Source organism: Silene latifolia, chromosome 1, assembly GCF_048544455.1.
Source record: "Silene latifolia isolate original U9 population chromosome 1, ASM4854445v1, whole genome shotgun sequence".
NCBI lineage: Eukaryota > Viridiplantae > Streptophyta > Magnoliopsida > Caryophyllales > Caryophyllaceae > Silene > Silene latifolia.
In genome coordinates, this window is record NC_133526.1 from 10,335,884 (window position 1) to 10,360,415 (window position 24,532).

General features: G+C 36.2%; 1 protein-coding gene across 3 annotated transcripts; it reads left to right on the forward strand.

Moving 5' to 3' along the window:
- Positions 1 to 2,062: 2,062 nt before the first annotated feature.
- On the forward strand, positions 2,063 to 24,297 carry LOC141598087 (protein HUA2-LIKE 2). 3 transcript variants are annotated; one of them, XM_074418065.1, is made up of 12 exons: positions 2,063 to 2,776; positions 4,103 to 4,179; positions 9,700 to 11,675; positions 12,308 to 12,800; positions 13,995 to 14,103; positions 14,539 to 14,651; positions 14,777 to 14,958; positions 22,112 to 22,649; positions 22,749 to 23,214; positions 23,408 to 23,578; positions 23,719 to 23,776; positions 23,873 to 24,297. In XM_074418065.1, exons 2-11 carry the CDS (start codon positions 4,120 to 4,122, stop codon positions 23,742 to 23,744), a joined length of 4,134 nt encoding a protein of 1,377 aa, XP_074274166.1. In that variant the 5' UTR covers positions 2,063 to 2,776; positions 4,103 to 4,119; the 3' UTR covers positions 23,745 to 23,776; positions 23,873 to 24,297. The 3 variants fall into 3 exon arrangements, 2 of the variants coding, with proteins under 2 accessions (XP_074274166.1, XP_074274165.1); XM_074418064.1 differs by having other exon boundaries at positions 2,093 to 2,776; positions 9,594 to 11,675; XR_012523263.1 differs by having other exon boundaries at positions 2,267 to 2,776; positions 9,594 to 11,675; positions 23,693 to 23,776.
- The last annotated feature ends 235 nt before the right edge of the window (positions 24,298 to 24,532 follow it).

A 24,532-nucleotide genomic window follows, 5' to 3' on the forward strand; every position in this document is an offset into this window, starting at 1 on the left:
CGTCTCACCATGAGAGAAACACACTTTTATCTTTAAAAGCAAGTGTTGTTTTTGTGGAGTTTAATCCAGTATACTTCGTAATAATGTTGTATTGGTATTTGGATCCTTAAACTTACGAGAGTAATATTGAATGTCTTGACAAATATTTATAATAAATTCACACTAATTTACAACAAATATAGCTAAAATTTTAATAAAATTACTCCCTTTGTTTTGACCATCATGTTACGTTGTCTTCAATTCCGCCTTCTGCTCATTTAATTACGTTCCATTGTTAGATTATTTGTTAGTATAAGCAGGGGCGAACCCATAAGTTTTTGTATGGTTTAGCAAATTAATACACTGTTTTTTCCGATATTCCACATACAAATACATATATGTATGTATATATAGGTCGGTAAAAATAACACCGCTTGTAAAAATTACAAACTATAAAAAGTATGTTTAAAACATTCATACTTATGTTTGCGTTAGTTTTTACCTCACTTATTCCCAAAGTTTTTTTTATAGGAAATTATTTTCAATGTTTTAGAAGTTATCATGATAATTTATCCCAAATTCATCAATTTTTTTTGCTAAATAATGTGAATACTTATTCATCAATTTATCCCAAAGTTTTATACTTTTGGAATTCAAAAGAGAGGTTTTTGACATGAGAAAAAAAATACTAAGGAGAAATAATACTCACTTCGTTCCGGTCATTTGCCGTCCTTTAGTTTTGGCACAAAGAACAAGGAAAGGGGAGATGACCAATTATAAGATGACTAGTGGACCAAATTGAGTGTGAAGGAACAAATTGCTCATCAAATGCAATCCTAAAATAAAAAGAACAATAATTGACTATGACACCCGAAAATGGAAAAGAACAACAAATGACCGGGACGGAGGAGTAAGTCTTAATACTTCCGGTTATTTTTTTTTTATTTTACTTTTAAGAATTAAAGACTCTTCCATAACTTCATTTTAATTCATTAAATGGTGCAACTTGGGAATTAAAAAAAGACAATGAAAAGAAATGCCTCATCTAATACAAAATCAAAAAAAGTGCATGGTATGTTGTATCGCCATTTGAAGATAGGAAAGAAGTTTGTATTAATGACACAATTAACAATTAACGGTGAAGCAATCAAAGCTTTTCTCAAGGAGTTTTTCACGTTTGGTGTAGCAACTGCTACACCTCAGTTGCATGTGGGTCCGCCCCTGAGTATAAGTAGATCGAAAAAAATTTACATGTGTAATTTTTTTATTAGTTATTATATTCACTAAAATATATATTCTTTTTATTTTAAGTACACACTAATTATTATAATAGTTTACATTATAAATGGTTAGTATTAAGAGATAAAAATTACATTAATTTCCATTTTTGTGTTGTATTAAGAGGTAAAAAGAGAGGTAAAAATTAATGATTCTATTAAGAGTTAAAAATTAGAGTAACTTTTTAAATTTAATGTCGTAGTCTACGATTCTTAAATATTAAATACATTTATGGTTAAAATTTGATAATATGGAGTATTAATTAAATGTATACTCCGTAGTAGTTGTCCGTATATAATACAATACATCACATATAAAATGAATGAATGGTAGTACACAATGGTGCTGTTTGGCCTTGCTTATGCAAAATGACTTTTCCTTTTTAAAAGGAGTTTATTCACAAGTTACTTTTCGGAAAAAATTTAGTTGTTTGGCCATACTTTTGTAAAAGTGGTTTTTCACAAAATTTATATGTTTGGCCTAACTACTTTAATACAACTTTTGTTTGCTTATTTGGTTCTTTATGTAAAAAGTAGAAGTAGAAGTAGTAAATATCTACTTCTCCTTTTGGGGGTAAATAATCATTTTTTGACTTCTCAGAAGCACTTTTAAAACTTTTTAATTTACATGTTTGACCAAGCTACTACTTTTTCAATTACAAAAGTACTTTTTAAGCTTGGTCAAACAGCACCAATAATTGGTAGAATAGGAGATTTCTGAATTTGTCACTAAAAAGTTGTTAAATTTGATTTTCTACATTTAATAAAACCAAAAAATAAATCCGATTTTTCAGAAACACAAACTCAAAACCCATTTTCTCAACTAATCGCTATCTACTCTCACCGTCCTCCTAAACACGAAAAAAAACACACGCAAAGTGTTGAAACTCCGGAGTCCAGTAAGACAGGTAGAGTGGTACTACTGTATGTTACCTTAGTTAACCTTGTTGTAAAAGTCCATAATGCCCCTCATGAATCCCAATTCCCATCCATTCACCGCATTAAAATTCAAAATTAAAAACCAAAAATAAAAAAATAAAAAATAAAACAACCCAACTCCACCCTTTGAGAGCGCACGTTAGCATTCCCCCACCCTCTTCTTCCCCCCTTTCCTCCTTCCTCCTTTCTCTCTCCTCTTTTTAGGGTTAATATTATCACACTTTAACCCTCTCAATTTCAAATTTCACTCTTTCTCTCTCCAATTTCAATGTTTCTGATTTCGATTCCAAACCCTAGCGTATCTCTTGATGGTCACAAATTAGGGATTCGTCGATTTTTGTGTTTGCGCTCACTTTTCAATTTGGGGGTTTTCACGATTTAGGGTTTGTTTATTTTTTCGTGTCTTTTTGGTTCGGATAACGGTAATAAAGAGGGGGTGGTGATTGGTGCGGTGGTGTTTGATGGGGTCCAGTAAAAGGAAGGGTAGTAAAGCAGCTGCCGCCGCCGCTGCGCGACGGCAGTGGAAAGTCGGTGATCTTGTTCTTGCTAAGGTCAAAGGTTTTCCGGCCTGGCCCGCTACGGTATGTTCTTTACTCCCCTCGTCTCGTCTCAATCATTTGTTTACCTTTTTTAATCAAACGGAAACAGATGATTTGGGCAAAAGGACGAACTATTACTCTTGTCTTGTCTTGTTTGTTAAGGGTTTGTTTTGAGTGTTTTTGTATGATATTTGTTTGTCTATGGATCTGCTGTAGTACCTTTAGATGAACAGATTTTACTGTAAAATGTATTTTTGGTATCGCTTTTGTTTCGTGAAAGGTTATGTATGTGCATATATGTAGAGGCATATAGTTTAATAGAGTGGGTAAAGCTATAAAGGTTATAGGGGTTCGGCATCGTGGGGTAAAGGTTGAGGTTTTCATCGGATTTTAAAAGACTCTAGTTGTGATGGGTTGTATTACCGGATTTACTGAGCATATTCTATAGTGGTAGATAAGATTATTGCTATGGATTTGTTGAAGTTAAGAGTCGTAGACATGAATTTGCAAGCTGGTGGGACAAAACCGGGCTTTGCCAACAGCCTATTTGTGTTGTTAACACTTAACACAACTATACAAGGGTGAAGGTGTAAGGCTGTGTACATCCTATCCCTCTTACTCTTACCCCGTGCTTTGCGGGAGCCATTGAGGCGCGGAGGTAATGCTGTTTTCATATTTGATTGCGGATGTTTGTGTGTTGTTTAGAAAAAAGAACTTAGTCCTTCTTTGGATAGGGGGTAGGATGTAAAGGGAGGGGATTGACACAAAATCCCTTCATTGGGTAGCAAAGAGGCTAGAAAAGAAACGGAGGGAAAATACAATGCCCACGGAGTAATATTTTGAATGGATCGCTTTTAGATTGTTTTTATTCATGAAGAGGCAATGTGTGAGCGGGGGCTATATTATCCTAACTCTTACATGTAACCTCACGTAGAGATGTCTTGCACAATCGGAGATTGGTATGACACTTGCATAGTTCATTGTAAGCAAAATAAAAAACTTTTTTTCATATGAATAGCACTTGTTTATACACTTGGTGATGCACGCGTGTCACTTTTGTAAGGCTACTTAATCGAAGTAGGTGGGGATATAGCCGTAAGAATGGGTGTAGTATCTGATATGAGGGTTGATGTTCCCGGCATTACCTTTTAGTATTTGTGACCATCCGTGAGTATTTGTGTTCTTCTTTATTATGTTATTATGGATATGGGTTCACCTCCTTATGTTCTTCATAAACTCTTCAACCCCCACCTTTCTTTTTGCTATTCTCTTTTGCTTGCCTCAGCATAGACACTGCAGTTTCACTCTTGTTGCTCTCTTTCCACCTGTTTTTCAATCCTGACCATTTGTTTTCCTTCTTGATTTTAGGTAAGTGAACCAGAAAAATGGGGTTATTCGACAGATTGGAAGAAAGTATTTGTTCATTTCTTCGGAACTCAACAAATGTAAGTTATTTTCATTACAAGGTCTAATGCTTATTGGTGTTTGCTGCTTTTCTTTCGGTGGAAAATAAACCTCTTTAATGTGCGTTTTAAATCGCAATTGAATGATGTGCGCCCATGAGAACCTAGTCGCATCCAAAATTGAAATTTTCAACCCACATAACAGTAAGGTTCAGAAATTCCTTCACATCCAAAATCAACCTCTAATTTTCTCAAATGAATTGATTTGGGGGATTAGGGTGATGCAAGACTAAATTTACATAAAAATAAAAATGAAAAATTAAATAAAAAATTAATACAAGCAACAACAACAACAACATCAACATCAGAGCCTTAATCCCAAAATGATTTGGGGTCGGCAAAAAATTAATACAAGAAGACAAAAATTTATATGCAATTACTTCTAAACTAATTGACCGAAGATTGTATTGTGTGAGAAATCTGGAATTGATTCATATTTTCAAAAGCAGGCGTGATGAATATATGAAAGTTTGAAGAAAATGAAAAGGTTTTTGACTGACAGTTAATGCAATGTATTTGAAATCTAAATGGAATTACATATTGTTAGTCTTGTGCTGTGTGGATGGGCCGCATTAATTAGTAAACTGCTTAGTGGATTTGTAGCTTTCTTTGGTCTCTGATGAAATGGAACATAGTGGATATTGAAAATTTAGGGCCCTTTGTCTTCTTGGGCCCCGATTCAAGAATCAAATTGCACGCCCTTTGGGCCGCCCCTGACCATAGTGTACCATTTCCACCAATACCGTTTTAGCCTAACATTCAGTGCCATAGAGTGATACAACATTGCTTTACAGCCTTATCCCTTTGATTATCTCAATCAAGGTTCTATTTTATGAAAATATACAAGATGTACGTATTTGACCTGTATGTTTTTATTCATTTTTGACCCCATTCAAATTTCCTCTTTTGATTGAGAGTAGTTTTTAGATTGTTTCAATATCAAATTAACAAAGAAGTGAAGTCAATCATCTTAGGACAAAATAAAATTTAAAAGTCGTCAATTTGTTCGGGAAGGAGGCAGTGTTAGTAATTTGTGGAAAAATTGTACATTGATGAAAATAAATGGGAGTTGTAATGGTTCATGACATATAGTATGTTTTTAGGGTTATAAGTAAGTTATGAAAATATGCTGGATAGGGCTAATAAACCTATTGAGCAAATTCAACTAAAAGCATATTTGTCAGTATCTATCAAGCGTTAAGTTTTCATACAATTCGGATAACACAAGATCTAGAAGCTACTTTGTCGAAGTTCTCTGGCTCCATCTTTTAGCTGAAAGCTCACAGAGGAACATGAAGAGGTTGTAGATATTTAAAGGCCAATTCCTTGAGAACTATTAGGCTCCTCTATAAACCTAGAATATGCACCCCATATTATCAATGATATTCTTCCATGTTTCCAAGTGCCTCATCTTCAATGGTGAACCTCCACTTTGACTCAACCTTAAGCGTGGGATTATTATGTTAAAAGATGTCATATACCAAGACTATTGCCTTAGGAATTAGGACAATGTAAATTAATGGAAATCCTTGAGCGATTTTTTCACCCTACGCGAAATCTCCGTTAAGTTCTTGTGTTTTGAAGTACCAATTCAAGGGATAGTGAAAAGAGACAAAGTGTACAGATTGCAAAAGTGCTTTTTAGAAGAGTGACACACTTAGACAATCCACTTCCAAGAGTAGTTTCGTGTACCTCACAATGACGGAATTCCAAACAAATGTTGTTCCTATAGGAAGCACCAAGACGACAGTTGAATTCGAAGAACAGAGATAATTGAGTCCATAACCAAATAAATCAGCTTACTGGTTAATACCTTAAACTGTCCGTGCTGGAATAATCGTTCTTCATAAGATTAATATCTTACACCGCTTATACATTGCTTCAAATAAGGCCAAAACACGTATTTAACCACCCCATTTTCTTTTGTCGAGTTTAAGATATTAGGATAGGATAGAATCTGGAAATAGACAGTGTTAACACCATCTTAAGACCCCCATTCCCACTGCCTTTCTTATCAAATACTAAGGGAGTCTCTAACCAATATGAACTGAAGTGGCGACAGTGGGTCACCTTGATGAAGGCCTTTAGAACTAGCAAAGATACCAGTAGGTTCCCTTTTAGCAGCTACCTGGTGGAAAGTGGAAACACACAAAATTTATTCTCCATACTAGGAAAAGCCATCCTTTCCAGTGTTTCGGAAAACCCAAGACACATTGTTCAAAGTCTTTCTAAGATCAAGTTTGGACAATAGACCCGGAAGATTGGACCTTGTTTGTTTTTTTCAGGGGTCGTTTTAAATTTGTACCACATGCAAAATTGATGACCAAGGACTCATATGATCCATAAATAGTAATATTATGACCTTGTTAGGTGACTGTCTTTTTAGTTTTTAGTTAAAACTTCCTGTTTTCTTTCTTTCAGTGGCTTTTTTGGGTTAGCACTTTACTGTCTCTTGCTTCTCTATTTTCTCTCTGTGTCAGTTCTTCCATTAATAATACTAAGAGTTATGAAAGTTAAGCTTCATTTCCTGAAGCACATATTCAAGTGACCATTATTTTAAGAACCTAGCTGATATGTGTTGTGGATTGTAGATTGTGTCGCTGGCTACCTGCAGCCTGTGGTTTGTAGAAAGTTTTTTGTTACAGCTGTGATTCTGTGAACAAGGGGAATTCTTAAAACTGTTGTCGATATAATTATTCCTCTGGTGTATTTGAACTTTGAAGGCCCGCAGAATGATTCTGTGGAAATAATAAGAACAAATAATTCTTCGATTTTAAGTAAAATATTGCGCCTTTTATCTCAAGTATTTTGCTGTAGGTGCTGTTCTAGGCCTGGGCTCTCAAGATTTAATTAAAATATAAGAGTGAAGTAACTGTTTCAGTTTCAGATCGTTTGTGGCTTTGGTTCAATAGATTGTGACCCTTGCTCTCCCATCCTAAATTTTTTTTCATCACTTGATGTGAACTTTAGTCTTGTGTGTGTTTTAACGGAGATTTCGAACTTGGATTTAACTCAGTTTGTGTCTCTAAGTAATCTTCTACACTTAACCACCAGGAATTTATTCATTAACTATCCAGATTATACCATTTGCCTCTCAAAAACCCATATTTACTCCACAACTTTTGTGTTTATGGCTTTAAGTTATATTTTGAGCATTGGGATAGCCTAGATGTTTTGAAGTAGTCTTCGTAAAAATATTTGAGCATTTGGGCATGGTTTTAAATCTCGGTATCGGTCGTAGTCGCGGTATCGGTATAATCGGTCCTTAATCGGTCGTCACGGACGGATCGCGGAGAATCTCGGTGATTTCTCGGGCGATATCTCGTATCGGTAGAGTGAAAATCCGATACAACTCAGCCAATACGATACAACTCGGCCGAGATTTTGAACCCTGCATTTGGGTGCTCAGTGGGCATCTATTTAAATATATGATCCCACAATAAGTCTGATATGTATAGAAGTTCTGTATGGCTTTATGGTCTTGCGATAAGTTTGATTCCAGCTCAAGTATCTTTAAAATATAGCAGTTGAACCAAAGATCATTTTATTTTGTTCAGGCCATTATGGCACCTTCCACCTATTTGGACTTGGGATTTCATGGACATATATTTGACACAGCCAATGTTTATTGGCTGTACGATTCTTTCTTTGTCTCGCTCTTTGAGTATATTTCACATACATGAGATTGTTTTCCTGTCCTTACTGCTGTACAGACACTGTAATAACCTTTTTACCACAAATTGTGATTGTTGCTTAGCACCTGTCTGTTTGTTGGCTAGGCACTTAGGCTCATGTTGGAAGGAAGAAAATGCGTTAGAGTTTTTCTTCTTTTTGGATAGTAAGTTGTGTGGAGGGAGATGGATGAATCCAATTTCCCTTTGTTCAGCACTTCAGGCAGATTAAATTTTTTCTAAGTTATAAAAGATTTGGAAGGAAAACACCATGCTCCATTCTTCCTTCCCTCCTATTTTTGTATCCATTCATACCTTAGGCCTTGTTTGTATGCCAAAAATGAATGGAAAGGGAGGGAAGGGGAGGGGAGGGGAAGGGGTGGGGAAGGAGGAAATTGTCTCCATCCCTCCCTCTGCCTCCAATTTCCACATCCAAACAAGGCCTTAATCTCTTGCTTAGTCTAGCTCGTGTTGAACCACTTTCATCTTCTCTTGTTTTTCCGGATAAAATTGTATATAGTTCATGTCTCTAATCTGATTTCTGTGTTTTTACGAGTCTATCCTTTGCTGGTGAGAAGGAGCTTTTGGCACAATAATTAAAACTCTTACGAAAAGCACAACCATAAAATTTCTAAGTCGTGATAGGATGAACTTCTATATCTACACTGAAGTTACAGATTTTTTCATTCACCGTTGTATTTCTCTCTAACAGATAATTACATATCTTTGCACTTCTCTTTTTCAATTCCAAATCCCTTTTACTGTTTCTAAGTTGGAATGGCTAGGTGATTTTAACTAATTTCCCTAATTGGAATAGCTGTATCTTTTGTGTTGATATTGTTCATGCCTATGGGAGCTATGTTTTGCATGCACTATTGGGTATGCAATGTGTGTTGTATACTTGTATTCACATGTATTGTAATTCGCTGGCTCATGTGGGAGCCCTTGATAGTTAGCCTTTGAACCTTGTTCATGCCTATGGGAGTTATGTTTTGCATGCACTATTGGGTATGCAATGTGTGTTGTATACTTGTATTCACATGTATTGTAATTCGCTGGGTCATGTGGGAGCCCTTGATAGTTAGCCTTTGAACCTTGTTATGTGAGGGTTACGATGTCCAGCCAATGCATCATACAGTCAGACTCGTTTTGCTCACCTCATTCTGTTGAGTTTTTATACTGATTTATCCCTGTCTAATACCACCATATTCATGTTTTCTGTAACGCCCGATCATTGTATCACATGTTATCAATCACCATACTATTCTCCCTTAGGCTGATTTCCAGACTCGTCTGATGTAATTAACAGCATTTGTAAAAAGTCAACTATGCCAGTGGGTGGTCTTCTATATCTGTTCAGAGCCTGCTTTTGCTTTTTTACTTCTAATTTTGATGCGTAATTTCAAGTGTCCAAATCACTATCTTAAGTCTTGATGTTAACATGTTCACGTGAGAGAGACATTGAAGAGTCTGTTGCCCTAGATCCTATTAGATGTATATGACTATATGATCACTTTGTAAGAAAAGGTCCTTACATAATCTATTTTGATTGATTGTCCTTTCCTGCTATGTTAGTTTTATGTTACTGCTTTTTTCAAATAAATAAGTTGAGATCTGTTTTTGACCAGTAGTATTGTAGGGTTAAGCTCTTATTTTGATACTGTTCCCGAGGCTAGTGTCTCATAGTGATAAATTATTAATAGTTATGTTCTTCGTTACATGCAGAGGCTTCTGCAATCCTGCTGATGTTGAAGAATTCACTGAAGAGAAAAAAGTTTCTCTGTTGGGCAAACGTAAGGGAAGGGGTGCTGATTTTGTTCGTGCTTTGCAGGAGATCGTTGATTGTTATGATAAGTTGAAGGAGAAGAATCAAGTTAGCTCTGGTGAACTCCCTGATGAAAATGCTATTGGAGATCTAAGAGCATCTGATCCTACAGAATCTGATATGATACGTGATTGCATAGTCAGATCTTCAAATTCTCCTATACCAAAAGATGAGCCAAGTCTAGCTGTGCAAGAGGCAAGGACTGTGACTGAAGTCGAGTCTCTGGATCAAAGGAGGGCTTCGGAAGAGCCAGCTGATAATGCTGTTGAATCCATGTTGGTCATACCCACCACTTACACTTTAAGGAAAAAGGCTAGAAGCTTTCAGCCACAGCGGTGTACCATTCAAATGATAGGACCAGTTCAAAGGTCTAGGAGTGGATCAAAGTTTGAGTCACATGGACTTCGGAATGATGTTTCAGATTGTAATGGTGGCAAAAACTCTGTTGATAGTGGTATAAATGGATTTTTGGACGGTCCTCTGAGAAAAGCTAAGAGAAGCAAAAGATCCCCCGAGGGTTCTATCCCCAATGTTGGCTGTTCACCAGTGTGCAACTCAAATGGAACACTTGATGATAATGGGTCTGGAGTTGCTATGGACTCTGAGGGCCTCAGCTATAATGAAGATAGTGCCATTGAATCTGAAAATAAGTGTGAACAATTAGAGATTGCCAATGGTAGTTGTGAAGGGGACCATGAGGTGAGTACTAGCGATTTCAGAACAAAGGCTTCTATTGTAAGGAAAAAAAGGAATCCGGGAAGAAAAAGAGTCCAAAGTGATTGTCTAGGATTAAGATGTGATAGACTAGTTAAAACAGACATAGGGATTATGCAAGACACAATACCATTGCCTGAGTCATGTGTACTTATGTCTGATAATCAGACTAAAAATGAAGGGGACGAACACTTACCTTTGGTTAAACGTGCTAGGGTTCGAATGGGTAAATTGCTCTCCGAGGAGAAACAACAGCTTGATTCTCTTGTAAGGAGTGAGGAAACATCTTCCGAGTCTGCATCAATTTGTGTAGCAAGGGAGGAGGACTCTACCCTAAGATGTAAAGATATTCAACTTAACGGGAGTGTGTTAATATCAAATGAACTAATTGTATCTTCACCTATAGGTAAGTACAGTCAGGAGCTAGAGAATAAGTCTCAGCCTCAGAACACTTACCCAGAGGTTATGGTATGCTCACCCACTGACAGTGGTGCACAGGCTTCAGAGTCAAAGCCTCAAACTTCAAAAGCTATGACTAGCCAACCATTAGGCTGTACATTTGACTGCGAGTCTGCATTGCCCCCATCAAAGCGTCTTCATAGGGCCTTGGAGGCGATGTCAGCTAATGCTGCGGAAGAGACCAAAACGTCAGTGGTAGAAGATTCTTGCACCAAAACTTTTAATAAAAAATGCCATCTTCCTTCTATAGAGTCTGGCTCCAACGTGGCTGTAGAAGATGAACCATGCAATAACTTGGAGTTGCAAAATGATTTGTCTAATTGTAATAATGCTTCACAACTTGAAGCTTCAAACGTTTGTAGCTCACCAACACCCAATGTGGTAATTAGGGCTTCTGGAGACGTGGCATGTACAGAAGATAATATTGTGGAAATGGCTGTTAGTATAAACAGCGAAGTTCACTGTGTCTCAGACACCATTGGTATATCACATGATGCTCCCAAGGTTCTGGCTTTGCAGGACCCAGTGACCAGTGTTGTTGAGTCCATGCCCATGTTGGAATTATCGACCGCTGAAATAATCGAGTCACCTTCAGAGGAATGTGGCAAAGCAGATGATGATTTAGTTGATGGTGCTGTGGAAAATGACAAGTCTCTGATTGAGTTGCATTCTGTGGGAGGCACAGACCAGGTATCTCCAACGGCTACTGTAAATGATGGTTGTCGCGATGATAGTACCACGCTTCTTTGTGGTGCAGCTAATGATGCCCCAAGTGCTTTGGTGGAGGGATGTATAAATGCTAGTTGCTTGTAAGTATTGCTATTATTGTACTCCCTTTATCCCATTTGTATCTTCCTATTTGACTTTATGCAATGTCCAAGACGACACTTTGATCTAAATGGGAAGATACAAGTGGGATAGGATAGTTATTTTTACTGTTGCTACTTTGTCTTGCACATTTAATTATCATATTTAATTTTTCACAAGTAGTACTACTTATTATTACTACTTGTCAATCTGCACTTCTAATCATGTGGCCTGATACCCTTTTTTCATTTTCATATTTGCCTGGTACCACTTTAATATTTCGCATAAACCTCCGGTCCAAAAACAAACAAGATGCTCTAATAATTAATCAATGGCATTGCTACTTTGTAGCTCAAATAGAATTGGTAGGTTGAAGATGCTCTGTTTCATGTAAGATAAAATCAAGGTGATTCAGAACATGATATTCGACAGTTGAGGACTAGTGAAGCACTATACATTCCTGAATGGCACTACTGTTCATATTGTTATTGTTGTTGTCTGTTTACTTTTACTATGTGCTTCAAGGGAGTGTTTACTTTCTTGTAGTTTGGACTTTGAAGGGAACTTCTTACTTCATTTTTCTTATCAGGGTGTTTGTTTCTCTAATATGTATGTAATTGGGTCTTCAACACAGAGGTGAAGCTTTGGAGGTTGGAGAAGAAGTTAAGCACACTGCAACAGAGGTTTTGGAAGCTTCAACGTCTCCTCTGAATGATTCTTTATCAGAGAGAATTTGTTATGGCGCCTCAATCTCTGGTAGATCTTCGCATGATCATAATGGCTTAAGTGTGTCCGTTGCAGAAGTAGCTGTGCAGAAACATGTATCCCACTCCAACGACCTCACAGCCGCTATAACTAATAATGGTCATCCACGACCTATGCTGGATCTTACTGTTGATGTGAAGCTACCTCATAGTATGCATGTTTCAGATGTCAGCGAAAACAATTGTTTAGATACCATTATTTGTCATCAGAACAAGTCATGTGAAAGAACCAATCTCGCAGAAGTTAAGGCCACCCTTGCATCTCTAGAGCTGACTCTTGAATCATTATCTCGAACTAAAGAGAGCATTGGCCGGGCAACCCGAATAGCAGTTGACTGTGTAAAGTTTGGTGTCGCAGCTGAGGTATGATTAACAGGCTTATGAATGTTATGATTAGGCATATTAGTTGCCGTGTAGGATGACGCTTTTAATTGTTGTTTGATAAAAGCAAAGGCAGAAAAAAATAATTCAAAATTGTATTGGGGAGTTGCGGGTTCAGTTTTATTTTTGATCATGAGGATTAAGTTTCACAATTGCAGTGAACTCCAGATTTTTTTTAAACTTCTGAAGTTCTCTAGAGTTTAGCCCCCTCTCAATTAGCCTGGCTGGGTCAATCAAGTCAGTTTTGGGTTGGGTCAGTTTGGGGTCGAATCAATTCGGGTTTGCAAGAATTCGGCTTTGGTTGGGTCATTTCGGGTCGGAGTCATTTTATAGTAAGTTGTTTTCAAGTTATTTAGGGATAATGGTCAGTATGCGACAATTAACTTTTGCGTTGGGCCAGTTAGGGTTGTTGATTTGGGTTGTGTACCATATTCGGGTTCTTTGTTCGGGTGCGGGTTGGGTTATTGAGGCAGGTCATTCAGGACAGATTTGCCAGGTTTACTTGGCTATGACATGGTTGGTTAGGATTTTCAATGGAGGTTTTTTCGTTGCTTTATTTCTTTTCAGTCTACATAACCTCTTATATCAAGATGTAATGTAATGTGTTCATCCACATGTGAAGTCAACTTTGATAGAAATTGCAGTGAAATAATTGGTGTCTTAAAATCGTCAATTCATCTACTATTGTTATGGTATCGTTTCAACATCTAGAATCAATGTTTTTCTGTGGAAACTGAGTACATTTTCGGGCATCAATTTGTATTGTAAATTTGTAATGAGATGCGTCTCGTAACAAAACAGCAATAACACAATGGATTTGGATTTTGTGAAATATAGTAAAATAGCTCACCATATTGTGTGCGGTTCTTTATTATGAATGTGTTGTTGGTCAATGCAATTCTCGGCTTAATTTTCACCATGGGTTGTTTGGGAACAACTCCATGTCTTTAATGGATGTGGATGACTGCATTATATCTAGTTTATTTAACCTGCGGTTGACTGGAGTATTGAATTGTCTTGTGTGTTGTAAAAACAACACGAAACAGCGAAGGCTAAGTGGTGGCTTTTAATATTTAGGACATAGTTCATCTAGATTTGTTTTTTTCAAATAAGGTTTTTTATATGTTTTTCCAGTATGTAGATTGTTTTTGAATTAATCGAAGTTTTTGGGTATAGGCAGTGGAACTTCTCGTTCTTTATTTGGAAAAAGAACCAAGTATGCACAGACGGATTGATCTATTCTTTCTTGTGGACTCAATTGCACAAAGCTCTCGAAGTCTGAAAGGTATAACTTTCCACACTGATTATCAAATGTCTCAATCTGCTATAATCACTTAGGGGCCGTTTGGTTCAAAAGGTCGGAATGGATTGGAATGGAATGAGATACCATGAGGGGATGGATTTAGAACCCCATACCTATTATTTATTGTTTGGTTCACTCTAAAATTGTATGGAGGGGGAATGGAGTTAGAAACCTGAGTGGAAAGGTGGCTATTGGATTCCAAGGGGTTTGGGTGGAGTTAGAATCCATCTCCATTCCAAAATGCCTCAACCAAACACTAGAATCACCCAAATCCATTCCATTCCATTCCAACACCCCCAACCAAACACCCCCTTATTATAAAGGGTGGAGGGGAAACATATTTTCCAGTCAGAATTCATACTTCCTGTTCTTGCTGTAACTATTCTGTGTTCTTTGAACTGGAATTCAAATATCTAGGTGAAGTCGGTGGTTCATATTTCTCAGCTCTTAAGGAGACACTTGCACGCATGGTATCAGCTGCGGCCCCTGCTGGACAAGCTGCTAGAGATAATCGGAGGCAATGCTTGAAGGCAAGTGAACAACTATCTTTTTACTCTGGCTGTGGCCCTGAAGTCTGAACTACTTATGTCTAGTTATTGAGCTACTTTGATCAACATCATTTGTTCATATGGTACACTGCTGTTCTTTTTTTCAGGTCCTTAGGCTGTGGCAAGAAAAGAGGATCCTTCCAGAGTCCATCATTCGTCATCATATTGAGGATCTAGAATCGCTAAGCTGTTCAAATAGTGGTTTTGCTGGCCGCATGTCTAGGACAGAGAGATCATTTGATGATCCTTTACGCGATATGGAGGGCATGGTGGTTGACGAGTACGGAAGGTAATCTGATTTGTGAATTTCTCATCGTTACTAGTAGTCAGTAATAGATTTTGAGGTCCTGCCATATTAGAGATTTCAGAATGACTTTTGCCTTAATTCTGTGATAAGTTCTTTTACGAGGCTAGTTTAATAGGATACCACATTCAACTGTATTTTTTACTCTGTTTTTATATTCACTCATACACACTCTTTTTCTTTCCCTCAGCCACTACCTTCGTCAATATCAGTCACCACACTGGTCGTCCCTGCCTCAGCCACACCCATGATAGCCACCATCACAGCGGCCACTGTCACACATGACGTGCCAGCACACCTTGTTTAACCCCTCCTTAAAAATAGGTTAATCACTGAACAGACCCCTAGTGTGTCATTTGGTTGCGGATTTGGTTGGAAAGCGGATGAGGGAGCTCGAATAATGGTTTAGGGTGGAGTGTGGTTGGACTGGGATTTGTGGCGTTTATGATATTTTGGGGCTAAAGTAGTGGTGGTCAAGGTGGGGATGGTGGTGGCAGTAGGGGTGTACGTATGGCGCAGGATGTGAGGAGTGAGAAATGAACTGGTAAGAATTGAAAAGGGTCAGGATTGAGTGCGGTTGAGTGTATGAGTATCTGGTGGGACTTGTAGGGGATAAGGAAGTCTTGCGTAGAATTGCTCTAGTTCTCCTGCTGTTAAAAAAACGATAAAAAAGGATTCTTGAAGATATGCGTCTAAAGAATGTAGGTTATTCTGTGTGCATGATACAACCGTGGAATAAAATCGATAAATGAGTACAGTGAGGGCTATTGATTTATTAAAAATGACAAATAATCTTTTCGATAATGTTTAAACATAATATACCCATCGATCTTTTGGTTTGGGTCTAGACTCCAAATTGTCCACAATAATGAATCCTTGTCCAAATTGTCAAAAGTGTATGACATCAGTAACTTCATGTTTTAATAATAGAATGGATCCTCTCTCTAAAATATTTCGTATACAAGAAATCCACTAACTTGATGACATTTTGGTTGTACAGTTTTTATATACTCCTTCCTAGTCTGATTGTTGGTTCCCTTTCTTTTAGACACTAAAATTAAGAAAATGAATTTGGACCACACAAAACACCTTACCCACATGAAATTGAATTTGGACCACACAAAACTTACCAAAAAAGGAAAGCGGAACCAACACCCGCCTAGCATGGAAAAAGAAAGAGGAACCAACAATCAGACTAGGAGGGAGTATTTTTTTGTGGAATTATGCAATAGATTATGGACAAAGTACAAACACTAAGGTTATTTTGGGTTTAAACTCAAAGTCGTTGATATTCCTAACATTAACAATAAAAGCAAGTTAGAATAAAAAGAAATACATGCTGAATTCCAAATATCCAATAATAGAACAAATAACCTCTATAAAATATTTCTCATACAAGAAATACAGTAAATTGAGGACATTGGGTAAATCAATACATATATATAAAGCAGGAACATTTCGAGCGATATTAAAGAGTCCAACTTTTTAAGAAATCCTAACAAGAGTAGATTTCGAAAAAAGAAATAAATAAAATTATCCTAATAAAAGTAGATTTCTTAGTATTTAAAACAAATTTTAATAAAATTATCCTAATATAAGTAGATCAAATATATTTTAATAAAATTATCCTAATATGAGTAGATTAAAATTATCAAATAGATAATAGAAACTTTTTTAGAAATCCTAACAAGAGTAGATTTCGAAAAAAGAAAGAAATAAAATTATCCTAATAAAAGTAGATTTCTTAGTATTTAAAACAAATTTAAATAAAATTATCCTAATATAAGTAGATCAAATATATTTTAATAAAATTATCCTAATATGAGTAGATTAAAATTATCAAATAGTAAAACAAATTTTAATAAAATTATCCTAATATAAGTAGATCAAATATATTTTAATAAAATTATTCTAATATGAGTAGATTAAAATTATCAAATAGATAATAGAAATTCATAATAGTTCAAGTTATCATATTTATTTTACCCCACTTATGGTCTCATACATTTTTAGTTTGTATTCTCGCATCAAAATACAAGAAGTTGTCGGATAAAAGATGAATTTATTTATTAAAGTGTTATGTTAAGATGATGTATTGTAATTTTACGTAATTACACGAAATATAAATTACGATTTCATCAAAATGTAATCACTAAATAATCATTGCAGTGTGTGTATAGAAATCATAAACATAAATGCCTCCATATACATTCAAGTTATCAATACATAAAACATTTAACTAATCTATATATGTTACTATTTTGGTTTAACTAATTTACTTTCTATAAGAATGTGGAGATCATTAGACCCCTGAATGAAACCGAGAAAAACTAAAGTAGAATTTGGGGGTTTAAACAACTCAAAGCTTTTGTGTAACAATGGAACAACTCATAGTGTTATTCATATGATGAGTTGATGATCGGTTGTAGACTCATGCATTAGTAGTATCACCTAATTTCATCTACTACAAAATTTCATATATACCACCAGCATATATCCAAATAATCTAACCATTATGAAATAGTAGGTGCTACATACTCAAAATACACTATGTAACTAATTATATGGTATATTAATGTCATACACATTATTCATATACTATATCTCAAATTTCATTATAAAAATCAACTAAAACTTAAAAAACGAGCTTAAAAGATAACTAAAAATTCGGAATCGATCAGTTAACCTAAAAAATGCTTTTTAAACTAACCGAAAGATAGTTTTTTTTTTGATAATATGGCATAAAAGAACATAGTAAGTACTCCATATTTAATATTATAAATTGAAGTATTAAAAAAAAGGTAGCTTATTTCTCACATGCTTCGCTTATTTTGGTAAATAATTTATCCACCAAATACTTACAACAAAAAAGATAAATGAAATTTTGGTTTGATAAATTTAAGCTTATTTTTTTCGAAACAGAATCTAAATACGAGCTTTTTAATTTCATGATCTCTTGACCTTCATAATATCAAATTAATTTCTTTTTGATATTTTTTTTACCATGTTTACTTACATTTGAACCTATTGTTAGGAGTTAATCTCATGTTCCATTTTTAATTGTATAAACTTGATTAATAAAATAAATAGCTATTGGTTCAGAATAAATGTTAGCAATGAGACATTGTAACAAAAAATACGTATATATCATAATCATGAGAAATAGAATAAATAAGCAATTGGTTCAAGATAAATAGTGTTCCATATAAGAAAATTGTTAACTCTACAGTAAGAAAACGGATTTGATCAAAAGGAAAATCTATCACAATTGTCCAAATATATCTCTTTTGTCTTGGATGCAGCGAATATAAATAAAGTTTCATACTCAAACTGAATTTTAAATCATGTCAACCATGAGTGTTAGCTAGATATGAGAAAATAAAATATCAGAAATATTTGAAAACTATAGAATAAGCGAGAATATAACATTTATATGGAACAAACTATTTTAAGATCTACACAAGTTGATCTATAGTTTTGAATTTTTTTACTTGTGACAACTAAGGGCATGTAATTTTTCAAATTAATATGGGTATGAGAAAGCCTACATTCGTCCTGTCCCCTCACCCGTATGACATCCTTGGTTTTAGGAGTCGTTTTTTTCCTATTATTCGAGACTTGGTAGAGTATTTTAGTCCCGTTAGATTTTGGGAGCAAAATTCATTATCTTTTAGGAAATTCACACTAAATGTACGTCATCCTCTTCCCAATGATCCAATGTATTGCTTTTGCAGTGTAGTCAATACATTAGTTTGACCATGACTTTTGATATATTTAATGGTCAAAGTTATAAAAGACGTTTGACCTTTGAGAAGCAATGGGAAAGATGTTTATTAAGAAGGGAAGGGATTATACATGATGAATTTTTTTAACATAACTCATAATGGTATGTTCTACCAAGATGTTTAGTCGGTTATGTTGTTGAGGAACATCAACTCCGTAAGAGGACTATCTAAAGAGACATTGTCTTATTATCAATCGCCTTGGGAAATTCGAAATAGAAAGGAAGATAATTACGGGTTCCAAAGTTGGCAAAAGGTACTGAACCGATCCATAGAAATGACTTTCTCGGTTACAAAGATTCCTTTCGTTCTTAAGCGGAGACAATATTCATTGAGGTTATGCTACGCTACAATAAACAAGAGTCAGGGACAATCACTTAATCATGTTGGAATTTATGTGCTGAAACCAGTTTTTAGTAATGACCACCTTTACGTAGAAGCGTAAAGAACAACGTCATCCAAGGAATTAAGGTTCTCATCGTGATAGAGACCAAATGTATCGAGGCCAAACGAAGGACATTATTTACAAATTAAAAAAGGTTTCACAAATTTATCAAATTATGTGTCGTACTATATGTTTTGCATGAAGCTTTTAAGGACAAGTAGTCTTAATTGTAAGTAGTCAAAGACTATTTCTGTTAAAAACCGATGACGCGTGAGATTATAGGAATAATAACTCTACAATCCAATTATATTTGTGAATGTTATACAACTGATATAGCCAATACTAAATGTCAACATTTTTGTTGCGTTTTTGTGAGGGGAACTGATAATTAAGCACTCCTCATCTAAATCAACTCCCGAAATTTTGTTTGCTCTCATTTTCAGCATGATTTGACTTTTTGTTAAACTTATTAGTTTTCTATTACAAGACCATGGTAACGTAAACCAACGTTTCAGCGTTGCCATAAAATACTAACTTGGTAACTCAACGATTTTAAATAGTGTCATAAAACTAATAAATGATGTTGCCCCGTGCATTCTATCCAATAGAATCACAGATATTTTTTATTGTTGTTTAGAGACTAATAATTCTATTGGAATTCAGTTTGGATTTGATGTTATTGCGAGAAGTTTATAAGGAGCAAATACTCTTAATTGTAAATATATATAATCAAGGTAAAATTATGTTTAAGAGATCAAACATTTTCTTTGAACACACTATATATAATTATGATAATTGTTGTTTTACGTAACATCATTCGGTTTTACGTAGTTGTTGTAGGTTAAAATAATTTAGACTTGGTGAGCTGCACCATGTTTACAAAGAGAGCGTTTTTTATTGAATTAAAAACCAATTGTGCTCGCGACAATGAAAAAGCAAAGTACATATTATAACTAAATCACTTGATATTATAAAAGTTAAATTTTTACGGTAAAAGCACTAATAATTCATCAATCAACTATACCAACCATGATTTTTTTTTTCATCAATGATTAAACATAATTGGACTTTTTTGTTAACTTAAGAATATATTTTTACAGATAATCCTAATAGGAGCCCCGTGCATCGCACGGGCCTTCCAACTAGTGTACACTATTGATGCATGTTTTTGTGAAACGATGTGAGAGTGATAATTTTTTGGATGGAAATGCCAATGGTTGAACCTTGCATAATTTTACATTTTTAGCAAGGGAAAGGTACTGTAAAAAGTCAATGTTAGTATTTGTGTATTTATTTCTGAGTTAGTTAGCATTGCAGACTTTTCATCTGCAAAGTGCATTACACCTGCAATATGTAATGTAATAATCAAGCGAAGAACAATTGCATAGTGCTATATTGTTCATACACTGAACATTCCAGAGTAATATCTATCGTCTTTACTTGGATAGACAGTATGTCTTGAATTGTTGATCTTTGATACGTACCAAGACAAAAGTAACTCACAATAATTCCTCGAGTATGATTGCTTCTTAATGTTATGGATAGGTATGGTGCTTAGTGAGATCCATTCAGAACTTTTTATCTATTGTATCATTCCACGAAAGGCATGCGTAATATTGTGTGTTATCAAATGTAATTGAGTTTCGATAATTTCTTGTGTTGGAAGTATCTCTATATACAAGTTGTAGTTTGTTCAATATTTGAAAGGATTTGTATATTACTCTATTCACCTATGGAACTGCTACATGGGGAAAAATATATTATGGGCACAACATGACCCGAAGTCATAGCGCGTATTTTTTTTTTCTTTTTTTACTTCTTCTTTTTCACGCTTTAACTCTTCATGTCAACAAGAAGAAAGCCTTGGTCCCAAAGTTATTTGTGGTCAGCTTTCTCTTTAACTCATTGCTATGGTTATTTTTACTTAATCTTAGAAGGTATAGGGTTTAATGCACTTTGTTGTCCGAGTTTCTGATTTACCAAAATCTTGGTGTTTGGCAGTCATCACGCATACTCACCTCAATTGTTCTATTTATTTTATGACCCTAAAGTACTTGGTGTACAGTTTGATTGATTTTATTCTCCAACTTAACTGTGTATGTTGAGTGGGACCTCAATCACTATATTGCTCCTTATTTTAGGACCATCCTTTTTTCTGTATGCAAATGTACCTAGATTGCCCTGGAAAGTTTGACTTGTTTGCGATCACGCTAGTAGTGGTAACATCGTAATCCATTGTGTTTTTAAACACGCCTTTTCGTATATAAGAAATTTAGTGTAAAAGGTGAATTTGGTCACAATTGATAGGTAATTCCCGACGGGGATGCCTGGTTGGTGATTTTGAGTTCTAGGCACATGTACACATGTAACACAACTACAGAGTGGTGGAGTGAAGAGGGAGAGGCGGCAATGATTTTCCTCTTAAATTGAGGATACTAATCATCAAGTCCTCTTCTGCTTGATTAAATATGATTACTATTGAAGTATAGTACACTTCGTTCGTGAGGACTGAAGACGGAGGAGCTCCGGAAAGCTTTGGTAGAGAGCCGTGGTGTTTTGGGTTGTGTATTCTTGGCAAAAAGTTGGGACTGCTTTTCTTAGGGTAGGATGTGTGTTGGTGACGACCTCAAAGGCTTGTAAGTTGTAAGCTTCCAAAGTGAAAAATCACCAAAAGCTCAACCTTATCTGGCCATAGATCCTGCTACCTTTCTGTCCTGTGTATTCTAAGTTGATGTCTTATATATTTATATTTGGCATTTACATGAAGTTAGGTGATCGAGGTTGTGGGTTATGACCTAAAGGGTCTTTTTTTTTTTTTTTTTTGTTATAGGAGTACTGAAGAAGTGAGAAATTGTCTTATGTTTGATTTATGTTGGATTGTTTATGTTTTCCCCATTCCTGACTACATGGAAATGCTTCTTTTTTAACAATGTGCAAATGATTCACACACTCTCTTTTTCATATTAATCAGCAATTCAAGTATGGAGCTTTCTGGCTTTTGCATGCTCCGTATGCTTAAAGAAGAAGAGGAGGAGGAGGAAGAAGAAGAAGAAGAAGAAAAAGAAGACGGGAGTGATTCAGATGGTGGGAGCTTTGAGGCTGTTACACCAGAGCACGAGACTAAATTTGAAGAAACTCATGCGACGACAACATTGCCAGAATCTAGAAAACATAGGCATATTTTGGAGGATGTGGACGGAGAGCTTGAAATGGAAGATGTCGCTCCCTCCTGTGAGACTGAACTTGATACAACAACTATTGCCATTGCTAATGGGCATCAGTCGCATCACTGCCAAAAGCAGTTTACTACATTTGGCCCGCCCTTACCACACGATGTGCCTCCTCCACCACCTCCTTTGCCAGCGTCTCCGCTATCATATCCACCACTGCCGCCACCTCCACCACCTCCATTTCCACCACCACCTCCACCTCCACCTCGCTCACTTGCTCCCCATGCGACTGCCATGCCTCATGTTGACGCTGATCTACATCTTCCTGTTGGTAGAAATGTATGTCAGGACTTGGGTTATTATTCAGTAAATTGCCTCTTGTTCCAGCATTTTTGGGCCTCTCTTAATACTTCTCCTCTTTTGCCTTCTTTTCTGTAGGGTATGCCAGAAGCTATGCCATCACGGCCATCTGCTCCAGGAGTCCACCATCCTTTGCAGATGCCCGTATCAACAACCAGTTCTTGCTCTTATAATTCGTATCCTGTGATGCAAAATCCTGTACCGGGAAATAATGTTCAACCAGTTGATGCCAATGCATATGGAAATAAGGCTTACAATACCAGACCATCTTATCCTTCCCCATCCAATCATTTCTCCTACCATCCGGCAGATCCGCAATTTCGACCTCAAAGGGAAGCTCCGCCTCCACCATCCTATTCTAATCGAGACCGCTTTGGCCGGAGTTCAGATGGTCATTTCTATGGTGATCAAGAACACGCACGGCCGTCAAGACCAGAGTTGACGGAGAACTGGGGACCGCCAAGACAGGATTTGACAGAAAATTGGGGGGCACGAAGACCGGAGTTGACAGAAAACTGGGGATACTCTAGGCCCCCATATCCCAGTAAGTCCTCTGACTTTGACTTCGAGATGGTCTTACATGTGAGACTAACCTATTAAAGACTATAACTATATGATGGGGTAGACGTCTCACATGGGAGATCCATCTTATACAAGACTCACTGTGTTGTATATGATACAGTCAGTCCTTGCTGTCTGTTTCTTGCTGACTTGACTTTTCGCGCCCTTGTTTTAAGGTTCTATGCATTCTGAGAATCACTACGCATATCAGCCTTCAGCTGGTCCGTCATGCGAACCGATGAGACCACAAAATCATGCGTGGGCTTACCCGCCCCCTCCTGTACATCACCAAAATCACATTCCTTGTGGACCGCCTTCCGATGGTGGTGTTTCAGCAGGCGTAAGAGGTTAGTGCTGACTGCTATCTGGGCTCTGTTGATTTTTCGTTTACTCTCTTGCATCCATATTCTTTAGATCAAGAGTAATTAGTTTCTTTAGCATCGACATCTTTCCCAAGCCAGGAAATTAAAGACCTCTGTTGTTGCAGCTCCTGACTATTGGCGGCCAAGATGAGCTTTGATTTCATGGCCACCCCTAGAAACGCGGTAAGTATTAGGACAGTAAAAGACATTGTTTCAAATTATTTTTTAAATTTTCTGCTCAACTATTAAATTTTTATTGAGATGTTTCTCTTGGTCCAGATAAACCGGGTTGTACAAAAGATTGAGAAAAGAGAAGCTTCTTCTTGACATCGAAATACTATTTCCGAGTCGCATATAACAAATACTGGAGATAGAGCAGAGCTGTGATTGCTTGTTTCCTTGTGTTGTACTCCGTATATAACAATGTAGGTCATAGTCTGTTTTCGCTCATCCGTCCTTATAAGCGCACCCGTAATCGTCTATACTGTAATCTAATCCTCTTACATGTATCTTCTATTAGTATTCTTTTCCCCAAACAAACCATTAGCCGAAGCCTTGTCGCTTAAGTGACATTCGATGCCATTTAGCAATTTGTTAAAAATTAGGGCTTAATATTCAGCGTCCAATTTGTGGACAAAATTGTAAAGAAATTTTTGTCTGTCCATGATTATTATAATACTTGAAGATGAGGCTATGCTTTTGCATATGATACACCTTCATTTTGCTATGATGCTGCGCTGTTCTGAAATATTACTTCGCTGAGTTTAAAATGTTAACTTGTTCTGTAAAATGTCACGGAGTAAATACGTATAATCTCTTTTTTACTATCTCCCATCCACTCCAAAGGTAACATGGATCCATTTTTTGTGAGAGAAAAAGTGGGTCCATGTTACCTTTGGAGTGGATGAGAGGTAGTATATCGATTGTATATGGGCCGGA